Below are 23491 nucleotides of genomic sequence, written 5' to 3'. Positions count from 1 at the left end.
CTGTAATTCAACCAAACAACCAAGATATGCTGGACAGGCACAAAGTCCACTTCAAGGAAGCGTGAAAAATGAAGCCATTCCCCACACTTCTATCAGGATGCTGCCAGGCTTATCAGTATGCCTGCTCTGGCAAGGATGATTGGGAACCAATTCTGAGCAGGTTTTTGCCTTAAAACCTGGATAGTCAAAGTATGTCCTGAGATTCAAAGGAAAATCAGCAGAGTTGATGATGCAGCTGTCATCTTTCATACAAAAGTACAGCCTGCATCAGCTGTGGGCTTCCGCTGACAACACACCATCTTGAGTAGCCAGGTCACTTAGGCACCGCATCTTGGGACCTGTAGCTGTTGCAAGTTATATCCTTATATCAAAATGGTCAACCGTTTCCAAGAGGAGAGTGGCGGTTCTCAATCCTATAACAGGCAAATTTGCCCCTGGCAGGTCCCAAAGGAAGCCCTGCTTTCTAGACTCACGTCACCTCCAATCAATCCTGGCATGGACACATGTGGCACATGCACGCCGTGGGAAGGAGGTTAAGCAATAGTAACACAATCTTTAGAAACCCACCCATACATCCATCCAGCAAAGAAGGAGGGCGGTGGTTTCTTACCAAAGACATGGGACACTTCTCCAGCTCTTCTTCATTCTTGATTTGTATATCCGAGATGGACACATATTTATGCTGCCAAAGACATGAACAGAAGCAGAGTAACACTATGATTGAAACAGAAGAGACACTGTGCAATGAAAAATGCTGACCCCCCTCGCCTTCCCAACCAGAGCACAGATATTCGGGTTAGATTTACAGGCGATGCCAGGAGAGGTCCTCACAGCTGAGAGACTCCACCTCCCCTTTTGGAAACTCCTATAACCTTGAAGTGCATCCCCCACTGCACGTCCAAAAATCATTTCAGTTAACGTTGAAGTGCAGACACCTCTGGAGCGCTCCACACAAGATAAGGGGGATAGATGAAGGGCGCTGTATCCCGCTGGGACCGAACTGTGCACCAGTTCTCACCCCGAAAGATGGCTGGCATCTCAGTATTGGTGAACTTACTAAATGGGAAAAGTTATAACAGTGCAAGACATTAAAGCAGCTTCCCATCGCACAGGCCAGATCAAAAAGGCTGAAGGTGAAGAGAGCCATTGTGTTACCTGTTTTAAAGTGTTCACACTTTCATGGATGGGCCGCGGTAACCCAATTAGGGTTTCTGTGTCCCTGAAGGAGGGAAAGAAAGATGAGAAGTACAAACTTGGAGAGAAAATGTAGATTTAAACATGTTTCCCTTCAGAGTAAAAACCAGGAAAGGAAGTTGTCAGGTGAGCAAAATCCAGATGTGCTGGGACCTTAACAAGAGGAGATGTTTAAATGTGTGGACACAGCTAAATGCAGGCTGAAATCCTGTCCTGTGTTACTGAGACACAAGATAACGGCGACTTGGACAAGGGAAAAGGGAAGGGCAGTTGCCAGCTCTACTCCGCAGAGCTCCACTGGTTCATCCCTGACCCGGGTGGGAGATGGCTATGTCACTGACCTGTCTGCATTTCTTCACATGACATCTAGTTATTACGTAAAAGTCTTCCAAACTATCCAGGACCAAGTGCAAGACCAGAAGATACAGCTTAGCAACATGGTGAGGGTTGCCAGAACCTGGAACGGGCTCCAAGGGAGGTGGTGCTCTCCCCTACCTTGAGGGTCTTTAAGAGGAGACTGGACAAACACCTAGCTGGGGTTGTCGGACCCCAGTGCTCTTTCCTGCCCAGGGCAGGGGGTCGGACTCGATGATCTACTGAGGTCCCTTCTGACCCTAACATCTGTGAATCTATGAGAGGTCAGAGCACGGCCCCGCGCTGGACAGAGAACCTCAGCCACCTACATCTCCCCTCGTCTCACATCGCCCGTGGCTCTGGCTTGCAAAGAAAAGCCTCTACTCTAGAGACCCCTGTACTGGACTGACACCAGCTTTCAGACCCTTTGCACAGGAATGCCACAATGGATATTTGACTCCACAGCAGTTAGCAAAAATGGTCCAGGGGCTGGGGCACATGACGGGTGAGGAGAGGCTGAGGGAACTGGGCTTATTTAGTGTGGAGAAGAGAAGACCAAGGGGGATTGAATAGCAGCCTTCAGGTCACTGCAGGGGGTTGCAAAGAGGATGGAGCTGGACTGGTCTCAGTGGAGGCAGATGACAGGACAAGGAGCAATGGGCTCACGTTGCAGCAAGGGAAGTTGAGGTTACATATAAAGGAAAACTGTCTCACTATGGGAGGCATAAAGGATTGGAAGAGGTTACCCAGAGAGGCGGTGGGCTCTCCATCCTTAGAGGTTTCTAAAGCCCAACTAGACAAGGCTGTGGCTGGGAGCATCTAGCTGGGGCTGGTCCTGCTTTGAGCAGGGGGTTGGACTAGATGTGACCTCCTGAGGTCCCTTCCACCCTCACTGTCTACGATTCAAGACCATGGGCCCAGTCCTGATAGCAAGTCAACCCTTCTGCTGTGTTTCTCCTTCCTCTGGACTGCTCTGCCACCTCCCCACCCGTCCGCCCTCCGCGACTCTTCCTGTATTCCTTCCATTCCCTCTCATTAAGAGAAGGAGACACAAAAGCGCCTCACAAATCTGCAGAAAGCAAGACACTTACCAGTCCTCCTGAAAACCTCTAGCTTACACCAGATGTCAGTTTATCCCACATACTCTATTTCTTCTATTAGACTGTAAGGTGTTTGGAGCACGATCTGCCCCCTAGACCATACCTCTAAAATGCCTGGTACAACGACATCCTGACACTAGCTGGGATCTCTTATACGCTCTCCTAAGCACGCATTCGACTGCCTGACTCAAGGACACCGATGCTCCAAGCACTAGCAGCTCCCAGCAGCAAGGTGTTGGTTCAATGGCAGGAATTACAAGACTGGATTTGTTTGCAAGCCAGCTCTATTTTCCCCAACCCACAATACTTACTGCCCCAGTGTAAATCCAATGAACTTGTGCCTGCTTGCTTCCAGGAAATGCTCAATGTCCTTCTGTCTGATAGACCGGCAAAGAGGAGAGGGGAAAAACAAAACGTACATCAGAACCATCCCATCAGGATCCAGATTGCTTAGAAACTGAACAACGTGGACTCAGCATGCACCGTCTGCCTCTCACGTACCACTCCGAAGGAGGCCGACAGCTGGAGCATCTGCATTGCTTCAGCAACAATGCAAACAAAATGATCTGGATTTAGCGTAACCCTCCAGAATAATTGAAAGCACAGATCTGATCTGTAGAGGGAGTTTGTACAACTCATGTTATTTTTTTCACAATTTATCAGTTCCCAGCAGTGTCCTTGAAAAGGACACACAACCTCGCCCCATTAGCCCTGAAATTGCTATGCAGCTACAGGAGAGATCAGAGGTGTCCATCGCTGTTGTCTGACAGCTCGGATCGTGGTGCCACTAGCATAATCTTGACTAGGAGGTCCGATTGCAAGGGGCAGAAAGAAGCCACCTGAATTTCCATACTTTCCCCTTCTTTCCCCCGCAGAATGATCACTATTTGACTTGAAAGTTGGGAGAATATGTGGCTTAGGCAGAAACAGATGTTTAAGTCATATTTTAGAAACAGGCTCCTGCCTGCTTTCAACCCAAAAATCAGTGAACAGACTTGAGACGGTAGCTCAGCTAGTCCAGCTAAACAGCTTAGCCCTCGCGTTGCTCCCAAACTGGAGAAGTGCATGTGCCTCACCATTTTAAAGTCATCGGATCAAACCCTGGCCTCACTGAAACCAATGTTAAAACGCACAACTACATTCAGCCAGGCCAGCACTTCAGCGGCTGCATGTAATAACAGCCCTCCGTATCTGGTTTTAGCATTTTTCTTGGAAAGAGGCACCTCAGTTGGGGTTCTTCCAGCTTTTGGATCACAGCAGTACCACTGAACAATGCTCATTACCTGGGTAGGCAAGAGACTCATTAAATAAATGGTTGAGAATTCAATTAAACAGCTCTTACAACCGTTTCCCAAGGTCACAGTCAAGGACATGCCCAGCTCTCTGTCATCAGTGCTAATGACAAAGCTCCTCTTCCTTTTCTTCCAAAGGTTCTTGGGCATGGGACGTCATACACAGACAACACTACTTTCTCCAACTCCTATCCAGTTATACATCCAGCTTGGCCGTACCTGGCTGGTAAGGTCAGGGGAAGAGCACAATCACAGCTGGTGCAAGAGAAGCCACGTGGAGAAAAGGAATGGGTTCTCTCTAGTTCAACCTGTACCTGGCTGACACTCAACCCACAACTGGTTTCAATATCAAGATTGCTGGGGCAGGGGAAGATGACAAAGAAACCACCCGGATGTACCTGACTTTGGGTGCCCACGGAAGTCCTTTTGGGAAACACAACCGCTCAATGGGTGGGCGCTGAGCTGGCAAAGCCTGGATGATCGCGTCCCGCTCCATCAGGTCCAGCTCGCCCTCGATCCCACTGTCCACATCATCGTTTTCTTCTTCATCCACTCCGGCCTCATCGTTCTTGAATGGGTCCCTCTCGTTGTAAATGTCCAAGCTGTCTTGTTTCATGAGGGGCTGCAATTGTATGTGGAAACAGAAAAGAAACAAACAGTCCAAATCACTTCTGAACTTGGAGGTGTTTCCTATCCAAGCACTTCCTTCCAGGATTGTGATGCATCACTTTAGTTGGCATCTGGGCTTGGACAAAAAGCATCCTCCCTACATTTATAAAGGGGAACCTCTTGGGTGCTGAGCTTGCTCCCTATTCAGGAGATGGGAGATATTTTGTTTCTTCAGAGTCCGACTTTTTTGGCTTTGGTCAGCAGCGGTCCCATAGCGAGATACAAACTTTGGATCCTCTGATCACACAGCCCTACCAGACCAACAGCTGAAGACCAATTTCTGGCCCAAAGCGTACTCCATGCCCAGTGCTCTCTCTCCCAGAGCAACTTGAAGTTTGGGATGTTTCCTTAGTAAGAAATCAAACAAGACATTTCCAGGATGTATCTGATTGCCATTTACCCCCCTACCTGGGGACGGAAAGGGTGCTACTCAATACGCAGATACCCCAATAGGACGGATGTTCCCTTGCACAGGACCATCACGTGCCAAGTCTTACCCGCCTGCTCCGGTGGCCACGCTTCTGCTGCTGCTGTTCGATGAGTTCGATGGAGCAGGCGGGAGGCGAGGCAGCCCGCATGCTGCGCATCACTTGGATGCTGTCCTCCGGCAGAGGAGGCAAGCACAGGTCCTCCCGCTTCTTCATCTTCATCACCTGGAGTGCTTCAAATCCACCCAGGGTGAACTGCAGCCCAGCAAGTGAGACACAAAAGAGAAAGAAGAAAGAAGCAAAGCAAATCATTATTTTTCTCCAAAGCCTGGGCAGGAATTTAAAACAGAGACCACAGAACTGGAAAAGACCAAAGAGATGTGTGTAGCTACCAGTGGCGATGCGTAGGGGGTGCACGGGGGTGCACACGCACACCCATGACAGGCTGCGTTCTCCACTTAGGTGATGGGCGAGGGGGCAGGCAGGAGCACCAGTGCCCCCCCTGCGAGCGCTGGCTGCGGAGCAGGAGCACTGGATGAAGCCTCCCCTTTATTCATTAATTCTGTCTAGATTTCTTTATACGTCCCCAAACAACCTGTCGCTCACCCTGTATTCATCCTACACCGATTCTTCTCTCTCTCAATCTCACGTGCTGCAAAGGTCACTTGTCAAAGTAACCAAAACCAGGACATGGGATGAATCAAGCATCTCGCACTATGCCCTCCTGGCCAGCGCAGGATTATTCCCCTCTTAATGACAGAGTTACCAAACAAAAAAAGCACTATAAAATATGTCACAGCGATGCTTTGGTGATGGGCCTTCAATACTGGGACCTCTACAAAGTCGGATTAAATGGCAGAGAGAGCCCACATGGCATCTTCCCAGGATACAACCCTCAGTGTATCCGAGTCTTGGAAAGAGAAAGGATTGCACTCACTAGTAGCACCTTCCAAAGCAAGAGCAGGACTTTCTTCATGGGGAAGTGTGGAGCGTGCCCGCTGCAGAACTTGATCACCATGGTGAAAAGCAGGAGAGCAAACGGTTCATCACTGTGCACGGGAAAACCTGGGATGGGAGAGGACCAAAAACCAAAGAAGTTTAAGACAAAAATAATTTGTCTTGCTCCCAAATGCTCGCTGATGAACGTATCCAGCGTGAGGGGCCTCTGCATATGGTTTGCTTACGGCAGCAGGGTCTTTGGATCTGCTGTCCTTAATGGCTCCATCCCAAGTCTCTTGGTCAAAGGTCGAACCAACTTTTGGCTAACGCAATAAGGAGGGTTCCCTGTATTGCACAGCAATTTGCCACCTCTGGCTTTATACCTACAGCTACAAGGCCATTAGAGCAATGGGTTATGGGGCAGACAGGATTGTGCTTGTCTCATAATAATTGTGCGGGAAAGGGAAAACGGGCATCCACTGACTCACTCAGCTCTGTTTTGAATGCTTCTCGGGTGGTTTTCCACTCAGGCGAGTCCGTCTCCAGCTCCACGCGGATGTTCTCGATCATCAGGTACATGACGCTGAGCAGCACTCTGCGGAGAAGGCAGCGGAGAAAACCGTTCATAGTCCGCCCAAAGCCCGCCTCCAGGCTCAGCCACCCCTGACTTCAGGATTCACAGCATCGTAGACGATGAGGGCTGAAGGGACCTCGGGAGGTCACATCCAGTCCAACCCCCTGCTCCAAGCAGGACCTGCCCCACCTACATCATCCCAGCCAAGGCTTTGTCTACCCAGGTCTTAAAAACTTCCAAGGATGGAGAGTCCACAGCCTTTCTGGGTAACCTGCTCCAGTGTTTTACTACCCTCCTCGTGAGCATTTTTCCTAATATCCAACCTCAACTTTCCTTGCTGCAACGTGAGCCCATTGCTCCTTGTCCTGTCATCTGCCCCCACTGAGACCAGTCCAGCTCCATCCTTTTTGCAGCCCCCCTGCAGAGAGGTGAAGGCTGCTATTCAATCCCCCTCGGTCTTCTCTTCTGCAGACTAAATCAGCCCAGTCCCCTCAGCCTCTCCTCACCAGTCCTGTCCCCCAGTCCCTGGATCATTTTTATTGCCTTCTGCTGGACTCTCTCCAACTTGTCCCCATCCTTTCTGTAGTGGGGGGCCCACAGCTGGACACAGGACTCCAGATGTGGCCTCCCCAGTGCCGAACAGAGGAGAAGAATCACTGCCCTGGATCTGCTGGCAGCGCTCCTACCAATGCAGCCCCAGATGTCATTAGTCTTCTTTGCATCAAGGGCACACTGCTTGCATCTATCCAGCTTCTCGCCCGCTGTCACCCCCAGGTCCTTTTCTGCAGAACTGCTGCCCACCCAGTTGGTCCCAAGCCTGCACCGGTGCATGGGATTGCTCTGTCTTAAATGCAGGACCCTGCACTTCTCTGTATTGAACCTTACTGATGCCTCACGCCAAGGCAACCTTCTTACAAGCACCGATGGACTTGAAGCCGATTCTCTCTCTTTCCGTGGTCAGAAGAGGAATAGGGGCCAGGAGAAAATCTGAGGCATCTTTCTCTTCCCTCCCTGGAGCTGAACAAGCAACCACAATCACACAACCCCAGACTCTGCCAGCTTGGAAAGCCCCTCATTTATCCTCGGCACGGCAGTTACCACTGGAGCATTTGTTAAGCTTAGCTCGGAGAATACTGAACAATGAAAAAACAGCAAGGAAATCCAGTGACCTCCTTGCTGCTTTAGGTACAGGTGGGGGAAGATGGGCCGTGGGCAATGGACCCAATGAGTCTTGTTCGGTTAGGTCAATACTGAGGAAAAAGCAGGCAGGTTCTAGCACGGCGTTCCCAGGGCGAAAGTGCAGGTTACCTGAGCTCTGTGCTGTCTGCCAAGGAGATGGCCGGTTTCCTCAGGGCGCTGCTGCAGGCCTGGCTGTTACTGCAACGAAGAAAGAGGAGGAAAGGAGTTTGCTGTCAATCTCCTGGGATCCAGGATGCAGAGACTCCACTACTCCAACAGGACAGTGAATATTTTGGGCCCATCCACACCAGAAAGAACAACGTTTAAACTGTTCTTCGATGCTGCTGAGCACAGCCGCCAGCTCAGGAGCACAGACTTATTTATGAGGCCATGAAAGAGGTCATTAAAACCCTGCTCATCCTTCCCAGTCAGAGAAGCTGCAAGGTTCACAGCAAGACTGACATGCATGCAGGCATTTTTCTTACAGAGGACCAGCCGCTTTTCACAGCGCCGGCTGGGAAGACAAGCTTCACACCAGGAAAAACCCAACAACTCTCCCATAAGGACATTTACCAAGCCACTAAAACCAAACAGGGGCATCCAGGATGCATTTATACTAGAAAGGAGGGCACGACCAGGGAACGCGAAGCCGCTCACTCTATCTCCAAGTTCAGCAGCTCCAGGAAGGCCGTGAACATGCCCATTTGGTACAGCAGGAAGTTGTTGTGCCGAGACCAGTGCAGGACGTCCAGCTCATTATCGCACTCTCCAAACACACCTGGGGGGACGCAAAGGCCAAAGAGTGTGAACAGGCAGAAGAAAACCGGCTTTCAAGTGTGTGTCGTGCTAGTGAACGAGCCGGACGGGCCTGGAGCCTTCAGCTCAGCTGCAGCAAAGGTCCAAGCTTCTGGCCTCCTAACACGGAGGGGCCACACTGAAGAGGAGCCGAGCCTCAGCTTCCCTTCAATGCTTGGCAGCCCCCAGTAAGGCAGTCGGTAAGCACCAACCTTGCAAACACCAGCCGGTGTGCACCGCAAACCCACGACTCCTTTTATCCCCCTCCAGCCCCAGGATTTGCATTTTCCAAAGAACCAACGGGATGAAGCCCCTGCAAAGACGCTTTCCTGAATGGGAGCCCCCAGGGAAGAAAAACCCTTCAAGTTTCAACTCAGTCTAAGGCAGGGATCAGCAACCTAAGGCTCATAGGGCTGGTCCAGTCTGAGACAGTCCAACCCAGTTCAGGGCAGAATGGGGGAAATCGGGTGGCAGGGAGTTGCACTGAGCTCCTCCATAGCCCCTTCCTCTGCAGCTCTCCCCACCGCTCCCTCTTGCTGGGTGTCTGCAGCAAGGGTAAGTGCAGGCAGCTTGAGTTCCCGGGGGTCGGGGGGAAAGATCTGTGGCCCACAGAAGAGGGTTGGATTACAAGCTTGAGCCCATGCGGTCAAAAGGTTGCCAACCCCTGGTCCAAGGCACATATGAGATATAGGAGTGGGTCTCCTGGTACTGGGGAAGGAATCGGGCTGACAGTATCCAGGCATGATGCATTTCCATGCATAACTTGAATTCATGCATGACATGAAAAATGAAGAGAGCAAAACTAAGGAAGAGGAGAAGCCACATGTAGGGGACTAGTCCAGGAAGAGTCATCCACGTGGGCAGCGAGGGACCTGCAGAGCTGGGGTCACGGCGAGGCTGTGTCAAACTCCTCGTACTTCAACCACTGAACAGCCTCTGGGTCACAACTTACTCTATCCTGACACGGGCTGGGTTCAGGCCAGAAATGAACAAGGCAGCGGTTCCTAATGTCCCATCACTGTAACAGAGCTGGACCCGAGACATTCATTTCTCATGCATTATCCATCCTGCACCTGAACTGGCCGTGGCTTTCAGCGTCACAGTCTGCCTCTGCGCTCCGGGGACGGGGAGCACAGGAGTCCTTCAGGCACATCCAGACTTTGAGTCGGTCTGATAAAAGATATCAGATTTACCCAAAGAACCAGGTCTGCCTATGTCCTTAGACTGACACGGCTACAACCTAAACCCCTGAGACGCATCCAAGCTTTCAGAGCCAGCCCACAGAGCGGGGTGAACAAAGCTCCTCCAAAGCCTGGCAAAGGGCTGATGGCGCAAATGACACCCTGAGCGCAGCGATTTAGCAGGTGCATGCAGTTACCTTGTGCCAAATAAAGAATGGCCCGGGCTACTCTCAGCCGCTTGTCCCTGTTCACCACCTCCAGCCCATCCAACAGCCGCATCACATAGGCCTTCTGCTGTGCCGTGTCCAGGTCCGGCCATCTCTTCCCCTGCACTGGAGAACAACAAATCAGAGTGAATCTGGATCCAGGTTCATAGGATCATAGGAAATGAGTGTTGAAGGGACCTCGGGAGGTCACATCGAGTCCAACCCCCTGCTCCAAACAGGACCAGCCCCAACCACATCATCCCAGCCAAGACTTTGCGTACCCGCGTCTTCAAAGCCTCCAAGGATGGAGACTCCCCCACCTCTCTGCGTAACCTGTTCCAGTGTTTTACTACCCTCCTAGTGAGAAAGTTTTTCCTAATATCCAACCTAAACTTCCCTCGCTGCAATGTGAGCCCATTGCTCCTTGTCCTGTCATCTGCCCCCACTGAGACCAGTCCAGCTCCAAATTAACCAGTCCCCTAATCTTTCATGTTGTGGGGGAAGGATGTCAGATAGGACAGAAGTCAAATGCAATCATTTTTGCTGGAGATGCAGCTACTATGGGCGCAGCAGCTGGCAAAGAAAGTCAGTAGCTTAGGACAGTTGATGGAGCATCAGGGATTTCTTCCCAACTCTACCCTGACAGTGTCTGAGGTTGGCAAACATGCTTGCCTTTCTCTATACATCAGATCTCCCCACCTTCATCAGCAAAATGGGGATACAGCAACCCAGGCTGTGGGGGTTACTGGTGAGAATTCATCCTTGAAGAACAAGGAGACCCTTAAATGAAAGGTGCGCTGAGCTTCCACGCAGGAAAAAATACTGAACTCATAGAGGATAGTTTATTCCTACCATCAGATGACAAGGACGGACTGCTCCAGTGAGGTTATTTCCTCTAGCAATTCCCAGCTAAGGTGCTGCAACACTTAAGGGTCCAGTGAAATCTTTTGAACCGCGCTGCACAATATCAGCACTGTTAGGTGCATGCATGATTCACAAGATAGACCCGCAGATTTCAAATACGCATCCCCAGCATCAAAACCAGCCTGATCTGCTGTGACCCGAGTTCTTTGCAACACGAGAATTGCTCCTGTATTTTTCCAGAGCCAAGGATTGAGCGAAAGCCAAGAGCTGGCATTTTCCCAGGGGTGTCTCTGTCCAACAAGGGGGGTCTTGAGTCAGAAAAGGTTGAGAAACACTGGTCTAATCTGAAGTCCATATAAAACAAGTCACAGGACTCCCCTGAATTAAATCCTCTCTGCATTTCAGCATCTCTTTTAGAAAAAGCATTCAATCTTTATTGAAAAACTTCCAGGGAAGTAGAATCCACCACGGTCATTTCAGTATCGGCACGACCTTAACTTTCTTCCCGTCGTCTGGAAGTCTCCCAGGGCCCAACATTAGCGAAGTTTGGCCAGTTTATGAAGCTCTTAATTGGTCTGCCTTGCTGGTACCTATCCAAGCATCCCAGTGTCTTTAGCGTGAGGATTCACATAACACCTCTCTGTGGTGCTATTGTCCCCATTTTACAGATGAGGATATGAAACACAGAGGCTGATGCGGACACGCCGAGGGCCACGCAGGAAGTCTGGGGAGAAGTAGGAACTGAATGCAATTCTCAAGTCCCAAGGGACAGCCTGAACCATTGGACCATCCTTCCTCTTTCTCATATGAAAAGGGAGAGGGGGGAGCTGAAAAGTTTTCCTTGGTGATCAGTGAGGCCCCAAAGCCTGGCCGTGGTTGGCAGGGTTTCCCAGACCTCGCCACAAAGAGTGGCGCCGTCGGGGAGGGTCAGGGGAGCCGGGATAAGCCATCGATATTAGCAAGACCTCCCGCTTTCAACTACGACCTCAACGGCCTGGTCTGAATGTACGGCCCCAATCCTGTCGCCCGTCCCGCACACCCTGGCAGACAGCTCGCCCGCAGGGAGGTCCCTCGCGAGTCCATCGCTGGGTCGGCCCCGTCTTGGCAAGAGGCCGTACCCCGCACCGAAGTGGTATACCTTGAGTTTGAAAATCCTCTTCAAAGCACCTCCTGTTGGTGACGAACTCCGGCTCCTCCGTGTAGCTGTACAGTTCTGGGGGGAGAGATAAAACCGGTCAGAGCAATTAATGAGGGATGGTGGTGCTGGGGTAGGAAAGGGAGGGCCCCGATTCCCCAAAGGGCATTTAGTCGTGTCTTTGTTCACACGGGACATGGACACCCACGTTAAACAAGTGATCGGCTTTTGCACAGCATCCAAGGGCCTCGCACCTCGCAGTGACCTTTGCACAGAGAGGCAGAGACACGGCCTCTTTCCCAGGGTTACGGGGACCGGGGGAGAAGGCAGAAAACCATCGACTTCCTCATTCCTGAACCAGTTCCTCAATGTAAAAGCCTCCTTCCCTTCCCCCACAGGCTCCCCTGGCTTTAAAATCAAACTCATGGGTTAAATTAAGTCCAGCAGGATTAAGTAGCTCTGAGTCTGCAAGGTTTATTGTAACGCAAATGAAACTGGGTCTACGATGATCGCTAGGCTAAAACATCAGACCTATGTGGGCAAGGCCATTGGTAGCAGGCATTAACACCACTGCTAAAACGAGGGGACAAGTCACCGCTCTTGCTCCTTGCCCGGCACCATTTCTAGCCCGTTCTGCCCTCAGGTTTTCCAGCCCCCGCCCCGGGCAGTAATGTTTGGGTGCAGATAAAAATGCACGGGACTGTTTTCTGGTTTCCTTTGGGTTTTTTTTCTTTTTTAAGCTAAGCTCCACAGAAACGGTGGAGCAGCCCCAAACCTAACTGGTTTCAAGGGAGCGCACAATCAGTTTATGCAAGGATCATATGATGCCGGTGTCAGTGAGGGCAGGGGACTGCCCTCTGGGACCTCTCCCAGCCCCGTCCAGCACAGCATGAACGCGACTCGTCTAGACTGACGCAGGGGAAGAGGAAACCCCTGCACCGAAGAGCTGGCAGCCTGAGCCAGGACAAGTTGCAATAAGCAAGTAACCACCGGGGCGAGGGCGGAGGCCATGTGGCTTCACAGCCTCCCTTTCTGGGAAGCCTCGTGTCACTTTTTCCTGGCAGATTTCATAGTCTCCGGATTCGGGGCGGGTGGGTCCTTCTAAAAACACGCCCGATACAAAATCCAGGCGGCAGGTGCTTCCATTTATCATCCACAACGCTGGCACGTACCCGGGCAGCCCTTCCTCCCCCCCATCCTCAGGGACTTGCTTTAGGCGTGCGCTGGCACCTCCCGACCTGATCTTCTTTCTGCATCGAGTGGTGATGCTGCAGGATGGTATTTCGCAGCTTCCAAAAGCGATCTGGGTGCCTCACCCATTTAAATAGCTGGACAACACCACGGGGGAAAAAGAAACAGAGACAGGCCTGGCACGGAGACAGCTCCAAGGAGGTTATTTAAAACTGATTTACTGCGTGTTTGAGAGCCAGGAGAGGACGGAAAGGGGGAGCTATTTTCTTCTGGCCCCAGCGGTGGAAGCACAGCTCTTTAACTACAATGTGCTACATATACCACCGGCCAACACAGCTTACACTTGCATGTGGGGAGCTCGAAATAGCGACCCCGTTATAGCTCGCAGCTCAGAGCGTGCTCAAGGCTTCCTGACTCGTGCCCAGGAGAAACAGCCACGAGGCACAGGAACAGCGGGCATGACCTACCGTTCAACTTCCCCAGCCCCAGCTTATCCTGACTACAACGGCCTGACCACAACATTCAGCGTTTCCCGAGCAAAAGTGACCTCACAACTAGCAAACCGCTCCCTCCTCCTGCTAATCACCAGTCACCCCACCCAAGCGCGCTGCTCGAGCCCGCCAGCCGGACTTGGCGCGTGGGGGTGACGATCGAGCCAGCGAGTGAAACACAGACATGAAACGCTGACGCTCCGGGCGCGGGCACCGTCTCATGACAGGAGCACCGCATGCCGCTGGCAGCTCAGCTCGGGCGCAGCTACGATAAACCCCAATCAACAGCAACAGGCAGTCCAGGAATGAGGAAGGAAGGAAGCCTGGCACTTCTCAGCCCGTCCCAAAAAGCTGTTGCTCTCTGATGGCCGTACAGCAGCCTCTGCAAAGGAGCTGGGAAGTTTGCCAGCAAAGCAAAGGGGCGACTGCAGCAGAGGTATCGGCAGCAGGGGAGACGCAGTGACACAGGGTCTCTCGGGCAGTAGTGACCTGAACACATAGCCAGCCTCTCGGAGTTGGGTCTCTGCTTGCTAGCATAGGGGAAAGCCCAAGCTGTTGCCGCCAACCTTGCCTTTTGCTGTACAGGCACGCCTGACAGTGCAGCACCCTCCGCCGGCATCCTCCTGGTCTGGAGGCCGAAGCTTTGGAAAGCAGGAGAAACACCCCAGCGTACCGAAATCTCCGCAGACTCTGCTGTACGCGCAGCAGCCGCAAATATGCTCTGCCGTACATGCAACAGCAGCGAACGTGCTTTGGGTTCCCTGCTCTCTTGCTGTTATTTTCCTCCAAAAATGGTGGAGCCCTTAGATTCAGGGATGTTAGGGGATGCCCCAGCCTTTCACTGCCTGGGCCTGAGCCCACACATCCACAGGCTGCATTTTCACTAGAGCAGCAGACACAAAGTAGAGAAAGGCCCGACCTCACTGTGACGTGGGACCATGTCCCCGATGATCCTGCTCCAAGAGCTTTCGACCACCTGAACTGCAATCTAGCATCAGCAAGAGAGGGATCTTTGCTGCAGAAGGGTAGCGATGTGGTTTAATGAAGCAGCGTCTGGTTACTGGATGGGCGTCTCGGTCCCCTGAGTGCTGATGCCTGGGGAAAGCACTGATGAGCGGATGCTACGAGCCCTCTCTCTGCTGCTACGGAGAGGATACAAGCACTTGCATCCCCCAGCTGCTGAACCTGGAGTTTTGCAAGCGGTAACTGTGCTGGCGCTTGGGTCTGGAAGTGCCCGTTTCAGCCCTCCACCGCGGCCAAGAGCACGCGTCGCCCACGCATTGCTAACCGAGGAAAGCTGGACTATCGGCCGTCAGCGTGAGCCCCAGCAGAGATCCCAGCCCTGTTCCAGCTGCAAAGCACGTAACAGACTGGCACGAAACTACATTACCAATGTGAGCTCTTCGCATACAGGAGAGAGGGGATCGGGGAAGAGGCCGATTTCTCTTGCCCGAATCCTTCCCAGACGCCTTGCACTATTCAAGACACCACAGGTGCCATGCGCACGTGTATGTGTATGTGCACGTGCATGTGCTCTAATGATTAGTGAACTCAGACATGGATGAATCCAGGTTGGTCAGGGAGGGGTGGAAGAGGAGGGCCCCGCACACCACAAGCCACTGCCGACGTGACATCAGGGCATTCAAATATCTCCAGCAACTTGGCTACAAGGCCCTCACGCCTCACGCATTTCACTTCCCACCCAAACCAGCGGCACCGTTCGCAGCTCTCCTGTCCCGCCCCGCGAATGGCTGCGTTTCAGCGGGGGAGGAAGTCACTTCTGCTGCGCGTGGTTTGCAGAGCACTCTGCAATCCTCTGGGGTGAGTGGCGCTCTATTAATATAGGATGATATTATTAAATATGCATCTCCCACCAACCCCAGCCTCGCTGTCTACCCAGCAGGCAGCTATTAATAGCGAAGTTGAACTCGTGCGCAGCAAAAGCCTCGGCTCCCCGCGTGCCTCTTTACCTGACAGTTCAGCCGTGTAGCCGTCGGTGTCCCCATACTCGAACTCCAGGCTGGGGTAGTCCACTGAACCCTGCGGCAGAAAGAGTCTTTGTTAATGCAGCGTCAGGGCCCGTTTCCCATCCAGAGGAACTGGAGCGATCACGATTCTGCTAATCGATGCGCGTGTCAAACTGAGCAGCCAGGGATGTCCCAAGAACGAGGCCAGGAGAGTCGAGAGAGGATGCTAAGGCTACATCAGGATGGATCTCCCCGTTTGACTTTTGCAGCATCCATGAAAGTTGATCAAACCTTGGCCCCAGGGAGCAATCACCCCAGCAGACGGGAGCTCTTCTCTAGGGCCGGGGCAGGGAACGCGTGCAGACCATTTACCATACACCGCCTGGTCGGAAAGGCTATTTTGATCGCGTTTCCAAAGCCACTTGGGTGTTGCTATCACCCAAACAAGGACCCAGCGGTTCCAGACTGCAACTCCTACATTTAATAGTGGCACGTGGGCATCCCGGGCTGCTCCAACCTGTCCGAGAGCCTGGCTCTTTACAAGGAAGCGGTAGTTAGCTCTGTTTAGAGAGAGACGTTTTTTAAAGAAAAAAGTTTTAAAAGCTTTTTTAAAAGGGACTTTTCTTTCTTTTACGCATCCGACAATGCTCTGAACCATGCTACAAATGCCACCCAAGGTGGTGCCTGAACGCCTGCCTGCCCGCACTTCCACCACCAGAGAAGACCCACCTATCTATAGATGCAGATACAAATACTTGGGATGCTTTCCTAAATTAAGGCTGGTGTGTTATGCTCCATGAGGAACCCTGCGGAGGGGCGACTGGCAGCACAAGGGACCGCTCAGGGCACGTGCAGACAGAAAACCTAGCACTAAAGGGTTTTTTTGTCTGTCTTTTTTTTTTTAATTGAAAATATTAGTAGATACAAGCGTACGAGGGCACGCGAGCTGGGGAAGATTCCTGAAATCACAATACAAAATGCAAGAGCCAGTCGTTAACAAGGGTCACAACCAGGCACGGTGTCCTCCCGTTTCCCTCCTCGCTACCGAGCCGTGACTTTACTCTCCCTCCGTTTCCAGCCATGTTGCAGTGGCTGTCCACAGACATCTCCCGTATTTCCCGGGCCCCGCAGTGACGATGCACCGTGTAGGTGTCGTACCAGGGAGAGGCAGGCAGCTGTGCTAGTCTGAAGTCAGGTAGATTTGCACCTGCTAGTCGAATACCAGCCATTGGGTATTTTCCCCACCCATGCTACAGTGTCCCGAGGCTATCGTTTCGCCTCTGCAGAACACAGCTGCTCAGGCTGCAAGTAGGTCTCTACCCTGTGGAAACTCTGCCGGCCAAATCAAGGAACTGGGGCATGAACCTTTTGCAAAGGATCTGAAGAAACAAGTGCAGGAAGGCAACGTGAGCATGTGCACGCGACCCGCTAGAGGACACGAGGCAGCACAAATAGCAGCCGAAGGGAACCAAAAAATTATTCAGAGTTGAGAAGAACTGAAAAACACGGGACTGCATTAAGCGGCACATGCAGTCTGCCAGGCTAAACTTAATGGGTGCGTCTACACTTGCATTAATGCGCCTTTCCTCATGTGCAGTAAATTAGTACCTCCAAGGTGCAGGGCTACATGAACGCATGTTCGGCTGTGCTAATACGCAGGAGCACGTTTGCATGCTTTTTTTAGTGACACTTAATGCGCAGTAGGCTATTAGCATAACGTCACAGTGTTTATGTGATGCTTTAATGCGCAGTAAAACAATCTACTATGCAGTAAAGTGCACGTGTAGACGTGCCTAATGTCCTGGGAGGGTACGGCCTGTGACAGGCGAGCCTGGCACCGTGCTACGAAGGGTGCAGAACGAGCAACAGAACGTGATTGCGCCCCTCGGCCGACAGAGGAGGCAACGTGGACCCCCACCTGTTTCCTGATCCCTACATGCAGAAACTGATGTCCAGTATCAGTCGCACTCGAATAGCAGTGATAGCCGTTATCACCGGCACAGCAAGAAGAGGTCCAAGGTCACCACGCCGAGGCACTGCATTAACGAGGACCCGGCACCCGGAGGAAGAACTAACACTGCCGCTATTCACAACGATCACGTCCCCGGCACCCCTCTTGCGGGCTTTGCCTTGCCGTTTCCGGGCCCGGCGAGCATCTGCGTTGGCCTGAGGAGGCTTTTGAGCAGAGTTGGCTCGTGAAATGTAGCCTCAGTCGCCTCCCCCCACTCCTACCCCAACGCCAAGTGCGATTGTAACCACGTAACCACTCGCATTCAGACTTTTAGTGACAAGCCGACCGCCACGGGCTGTATCGGAGGCTCGCCCGCCCGAGCCAGGACGGAAAGGGCTGTGAAGCGGGTGAACAACTTGCGCGGTCAGAAGCGAGGAGCCAGGCTGGACCCGCTGCCAGCAAAACCCTGCGGTCGCTCCTGGGGGGGATTCAAGCTAGGATGGGAATCCCGGCGGCGTGAATCTGGAGCCACGAACACGGCCGGAGAACTGTTATAGCCGGGGCAACGACTTGCTGTACCGGCTATATTTTAAACGAGCGGCGTGAAGCACGCGGCGCCCAGCCCGCCCTCGCCTTTCCAACAAGAGACCCCAGACCCGAGCAAATCCCTTTTCTGCTTCTGGTTGGGGATCGTGCTTTGCACAGGAGGGTTTGGACGGGGCTGACCCTGTCTCAGGCAGGGCGCTGGACTGGACGCGACCTCCCAGCCCACGCTCCGGCAGCCTCCAGACTGATCCAGCGGCCTCGTTAGCCCGCAGCCACAGCCGGGCTGCGCCGCGCACCCGGCTCCTGTCCCGAGACTTCAGCACGCTTCCTCCCCTGCCCTCCCCTGCCCTCTTTGCAGCCGGTCCAGAGCCCACGGAAAGAGGGGCCCGGCTCTCTCCCCCCGACGGCAGGGGAGGTTGCATAGCACCCACCTGGGAGCCGGCGCGCGGGGCGCGGAGCAGGTCCCGGCCGTGGGCGCGGGCGGGCGCCGCCTCCTCCATGTGTCCGCGCCGCTCTGCGCCCGCCGCGCACGTGGGGCGGCTCCCGCGGCCCCGCCACGCCCCCGCGCGCTCATTGGCCGGGGGGCGGCTCCGCGGGGACACACCCCCGGGCGCCCGTTGGCCGCGCCGCTGGACGGGGCGGGGCAGTGGAACGCGTGGTTTCGCCGCGCCCCGCCGCGCGCCCATTGGCTGGCTGCGACTCGCCCCCCTGGCGGCGATTGGCTGCCAGGGGAGGGGCGGGGTGCGAAGGGCACGTGGAGGCGCGGGGCGAGGCGCTGGGTCCAGGCCCAGGGACCCCGGGCTCCTCCCTGCCACCTCCCTCCACGCCTGGTCCCCAGCACCAGCCCACAGTGCCACCGCACCCGCGCAGACCCCCCACTCCTGCATCACTGGGGGGCTCGGGGCATCCCCGCTGGTGCTTCCTCCTCCTCCTCCAGCTGCCCTCGCTGCCCCCCTGCGGACAGGAGCGGTGAACGGGACTGTCCAGGCAGGGCCGGGGAAGGGCACACTGGTATTGGGCACGGTTTCCAGTTGCCCCCACGGGGCTGGAGCCAGGAGCTGCCTCTGGTCCCGCAACCCTATGGGCAGAGGCGTCTGGTCCCTCCCCTGCCCAGAATAAAAGGCGCTAATGCTTCCCCGGGATGGAGCTGGGCTGTCCCGGGTCAGTCCCTAATAGAGGGGGTGGAGGGAGGAAGGGCAACCTTTTTGGCCGCTGATCTCTGTGGTCCCTCCCTCACCTCCCGCGTGCCGCGCAGACGCTGCTCGTGTCACTCGCGGCACTGCGCTGCAGGGTGGCCTCCCCAGTCCCCAGCCCCAACTGCTGGCCAGGCTGCACGCTCCCTCCCCCTGCTGGCGGAGGAGCAGCAGCACGGCTAGGGGTGTAGATGGCCGTGCCGATCCGGGTGAAACTCAGGAAAAGCCAGGCCTGTGTCAAACGAGACATCTCCTTCCAGCCTGGCCAGGCCGGGGCAGGAGACTCCCCAGCAAAGGATCCCCCAGGCCGCAGCCAAGGCTGCCAGCGCCCCGGGCGGCACAGATTGCTGCCAAGTCACTGCTCATTAGGTTCCCTTCCGCCCCCCAGTCCCACGTGCCCCCAGTGCCGGGCCTGGATGGGGAGAGGCACTCAGGTCAGAGAAAGTGAGAACCTGCCAGGGGGACACGGAGCCGCCACCCCGACACGGGAACTGCCAAGACAGTCAGCTCTGCTCCCCCTGCCCGGACAGGGGACGAGGGGAGCGGGGCTGGAGTCTCGTCATGCCCCAGGGTTGACTCAGATGTGACGTCCGGCTGCCCCGGGACCGCGCGGCCCTTGCCGTTCCCACCTCTCAGCCCTGGTTTTTGGCTCCTCTTTAGCGCTCGACTGCCCGGGGCAGACACCGGCCACGGTCCCACCGCTGTCTGTGCACGGTGAACACAGCCCAGGCACCAGCCACTTTTCCGACGCTTTATTGGCGTTTTGAGATTACAGAGTCTTTATTGCTGCTCTAATACAATCACTCAGACATGAATATTTAAAACATCCGTTTGAAAAGGTTACGCTTCGCAATGTCGTCACCGACTGTAGATGTGACAGATTATTTCATTTTTGTCCTGGTTTCTAAAGTTCAACAACCGAATGCTCCTCCTCAGATCATCGTGCTGGTGTCTCCGCTCTCCTTTCCCCCCCTCTTTTTTTTTCTTTTTGAATTTGTTACATTAAAAAAAAAAGAAAAGAAACCCAAAGAAACCCCCCGGGGACAACTCTGAGAGGAGGATCCCAGATTGATCCGAAGCCAAGCAAGCGGAAAAGCTTATGGAAAAGCGGAGTCACATAGAGAAAGCTTTTTAAAAGATTCAAGGGGAAAGAAGTCATTTAGGAGTATTTGGTGTCATTATTAATTCATTAATTTTTTCCTTCTTGTATCTACACAGAAGATAAAATAGGTTTAAAATCAGCACAGGCTCTCCGGGGAGGACAGCCCCACCACGGGCCACACTACCGACGGACGTGGACCAGGGAAGCGACTGTCCTCAGCTGCGGGGATGGGACCACTGTCTCCCCCGGGGCAGAACCAGCCTGGCTTTGGACCCTACTTCTCCCGCCGTGACCGATGCGACCCACAGCTGCCCTCCCCCACGGCTCCGCTCCAGAGATGACATGGCTGGCCGGCGTCCCCAGTGCCACGAATAAGGTAGTGGGTGGCTGGCGGTCCCGCCGCGCTGGTGTGAAAGACCAGCTCTCGGGGAGATCAGCTGTTGCCACATGCTCAGTTGGTGCCAAGTGCGGCCAGCACAGCAGATGCCCGCTGCCCACAACGGGAGACTGCTGACGAGCCAGGCCGTGGGGTGCCCTGGGCTCCAGGCCACGTGAGATGCACTGCCAGCCCCAAACCCTGCCAGCCATGCTGCCGTATAGCCAAGGGCCTCAGTCTTTATCCCAGTTTGGGACATGCGTGCCCAACACAGATGAGAGCGTGCTGGGAGAAGAGCAGCGTCAGCCGTTGCTAGCCAAGGCCGGGATTTCACACCAGCGCCGTGACACCCACCTGGGGAGGCTGAGGCAGCGGGCAACGGTCGCTGCAGAAATACCGTATTGCTCCTTAACTGACCCCGGGCCCGAGCGGTGAGAAGTTGACCTGCAGAGCAGAGGCAGACCGGGGCCGAAAACCAACACCCATTGAACAAGCAGTGTCACATGCCCGACGTAGCCCTGTGAGATAAAGAGCAGGTGGCCATGTTGGATGTATGGATGTGCCGTCAGACCCGAGACAAGACCACGGTCTAAGCTACATCGGATGTGAGTTGCGTGTTCCCCGGTCCCTGGCTATCAGGATACTGCGCTGCGACCAGTGTGTTGCACTGCCGGGACATGCTCCCCTTCTAGGTCTGTCCCTTCCTCCTTGGCCGCTCGGGCAGCCGCTACATGCCAGGATCTTGAAGAGCAACACAGGTCTTTTGCCCCCCAAAGCATGCAGCCTAAGGGTGAAATCCTGGCTCCCATGGAGTCAACAGAAGGCCTGCCCCTGATGGCCCGGGGGACCGAGATTTCAGCCCACGTTTGCAAACACACCAAATGGATGAGTCTTGTAACGAAGTCAGGTCCTTATAGACTGGACAACTCGACCGGTGTGATGGAATATGGCCAACCTGCCTTAGGAAAACACTTCAGGTGATCTCTTTCTAAAAATGTTACGATCCAAGTATAATTTGCCAAGAAGAGAAGATTCAGGGAACGTCCCGATCGCTGATCATTCTGCCGTGAGTCCCTGACACGTGGCTGCCGAGGGTTTCCGACAGCACGTTAGAAGGAAAGCTCCATCATGTGGGTTTTTTGAGGTTTTACTGAAAAGCAAGAGAGGCAAGTTTGCTGTAGGGAGCAATCCTGATGCGGGATGAGCCAGCCTAGGAAGCAGTCGTCATCTCTAGGGGCGACAGTCCTACACCCTGCAGGTAAGACCACAGTTCATTGGGGGGGTTTAGTGTGTAAAGAAAATACCACAGAAACCTCTTTCAGGAAGGCTGAGGATCCAGAGAGCTTCCTCTGATGAGAGGCTCAGATACCATGGTGGAGAGCAACGAATAAAGGCCTGGGTGCTCAGGTCAGTGCTTCTCGTGGAGGTTTGGCAAGCGCCGGCTGAAGTTCTTGCAGTTCTGATACGAGGAACAATGTTCTCAGGATGATCGGTACGATGAGACACGGCCATTCGAACAGTGATCTTGCGGGGCGTGCGTCTGGGTGCATCGTACGTACTATCCAGGCGGGACATCTCTGCCAGAACAAGCGATGATGGCAGCCTTGTCTTCCATGACCCTCCCACCTCGAGACTCGATGTCTCATAAACACGACAGCGATTCTGAGCTGAAAACCTAATCCTCAAGCCAGAGACCGTAGCGTAGTAATTGCGCTGGGGCTTGGTGCTCTCATAACCAAAAAAGGTTTTCCAGAATTCGTTCAGCGATGAACTATGGAAAGAAGGCGCTGGCAGATCCAGCGCTGGGAGTCTGGGAAGCGTTTCTGTTAAACGGGTGTCGCTGTACACGGCAAGGACTCCAGGCGAGGGCTGAAATACCGACTGGAGAAGGATCCGTAGCATCAAGAACAGTCCTTGGACACGATCAACGTTGCCGCCTCCCTCCACGGCAGCGAGAAGACTGCGCCCAGGGGGTGTCGTCCCCAAGGTTGACCCCGAGATGGAGGCGGCGCTTGTCAACAGAGCAGCAAGGCTCTCCCACGAGACAGCTCGAGGCCCCACGCCGCAGTCCAGGAGGGAGATCCCTTTGGTGGAAGTGTGGCACTGGTCGTAAGCCGCAGAGAAGTACCGCAAAGCGGCTGAGCAGGTGCATCGGTGGGTCTTGTGCTCCATGGACGGGAACCCTAGAGGGACTGCTTGAGAGCGGGCTCGTCTCTGCCTTGCTGGCTCCCGATTCTGGGCAGGGGCGTCCCCAGCTCGGGCTGTCGACTGAACCCCTGGACTGCAGCTTCCGGCAGCACTGGGGCTCGTGGTCAGAGCCGCCGCCTTGCCGGACCAGCAGAATGAAAGGAGAGCGCTACCCTGGGGACCCGCCGGGAGAGGCACGAACACGGTAGCACCCCTCCAGCAAGAGCGAGAGCCAACGAGGCGGTGCTAGTTTGGGTTTCAAACGGTGGGAGAAGTAAAGAGCGGAGCCCCCCAACCGGCCCTGCACACTGAGGCCTGGTTCTTGCGACTGCCGTGGATTTTGCTTCCACGCAGAAAACGGGAACCCAGAGTAACGTCTCGCCCGCTTCCCTCCACACCTGTGTATGCCAGTGGGGACAGCGATCGCGGGTTACTTGAAGCTGACAGAGACTTTGCAGCGAATTCACTCAACCAGCCTTCCTTTTTGCCTCCGACTTGCTTCCTCCACCTCCCCCCCCGCCCTGACCAAAAATAAAAGAAAAGAAAAAAAGAAAAAATCAACCGTCTCACAGTCCCA

General features: G+C 54.2%; 1 protein-coding gene across 2 annotated transcripts in view; it reads right to left on the bottom strand.

Moving 5' to 3' along the window:
• STRIP2 (striatin interacting protein 2) overlaps window positions 1-18585 on the bottom strand; it is a 39688-nt gene extending 21103 nt beyond the window's left edge. The window contains exons 1-13 of one of the 2 annotated variants that reach the window (XM_059725707.1): window positions 18488-18585; window positions 15563-15632; window positions 11914-11988; window positions 9903-10037; window positions 8387-8507; window positions 7859-7927; window positions 6465-6571; window positions 5975-6102; window positions 5107-5292; window positions 4339-4562; window positions 2960-3025; window positions 1156-1219; window positions 611-682 (exon numbers count right to left, since the gene is read on the bottom strand). In XM_059725707.1, coding sequence (XP_059581690.1) covers window positions 611-682; window positions 1156-1219; window positions 2960-3025; window positions 4339-4562; window positions 5107-5292; window positions 5975-6102; window positions 6465-6571; window positions 7859-7927; window positions 8387-8507; window positions 9903-10037; window positions 11914-11988; window positions 15563-15632; window positions 18488-18556 — 1386 coding nt within the window. In that variant the 5' untranslated portion in view covers window positions 18557-18585. The remainder of the gene's footprint in view (window positions 1-610; window positions 683-1155; window positions 1220-2959; window positions 3026-4338; window positions 4563-5106; window positions 5293-5974; window positions 6103-6464; window positions 6572-7858; window positions 7928-8386; window positions 8508-9902; window positions 10038-11913; window positions 11989-15562; window positions 15633-18487) is intronic. The other variant, XM_059725708.1, reaches the window with a different exon arrangement.
• Between the last annotated feature and the right edge of the window lie 4906 nt (window positions 18586-23491).

This window comes from Alligator mississippiensis, chromosome 4, assembly GCF_030867095.1.
Source record: "Alligator mississippiensis isolate rAllMis1 chromosome 4, rAllMis1, whole genome shotgun sequence".
NCBI lineage: Eukaryota > Metazoa > Chordata > Crocodylia > Alligatoridae > Alligator > Alligator mississippiensis.
The sequence above is the reverse complement of the archived record's forward strand: the minus strand, read 5'-3'. Positions and strand labels throughout refer to the sequence as shown.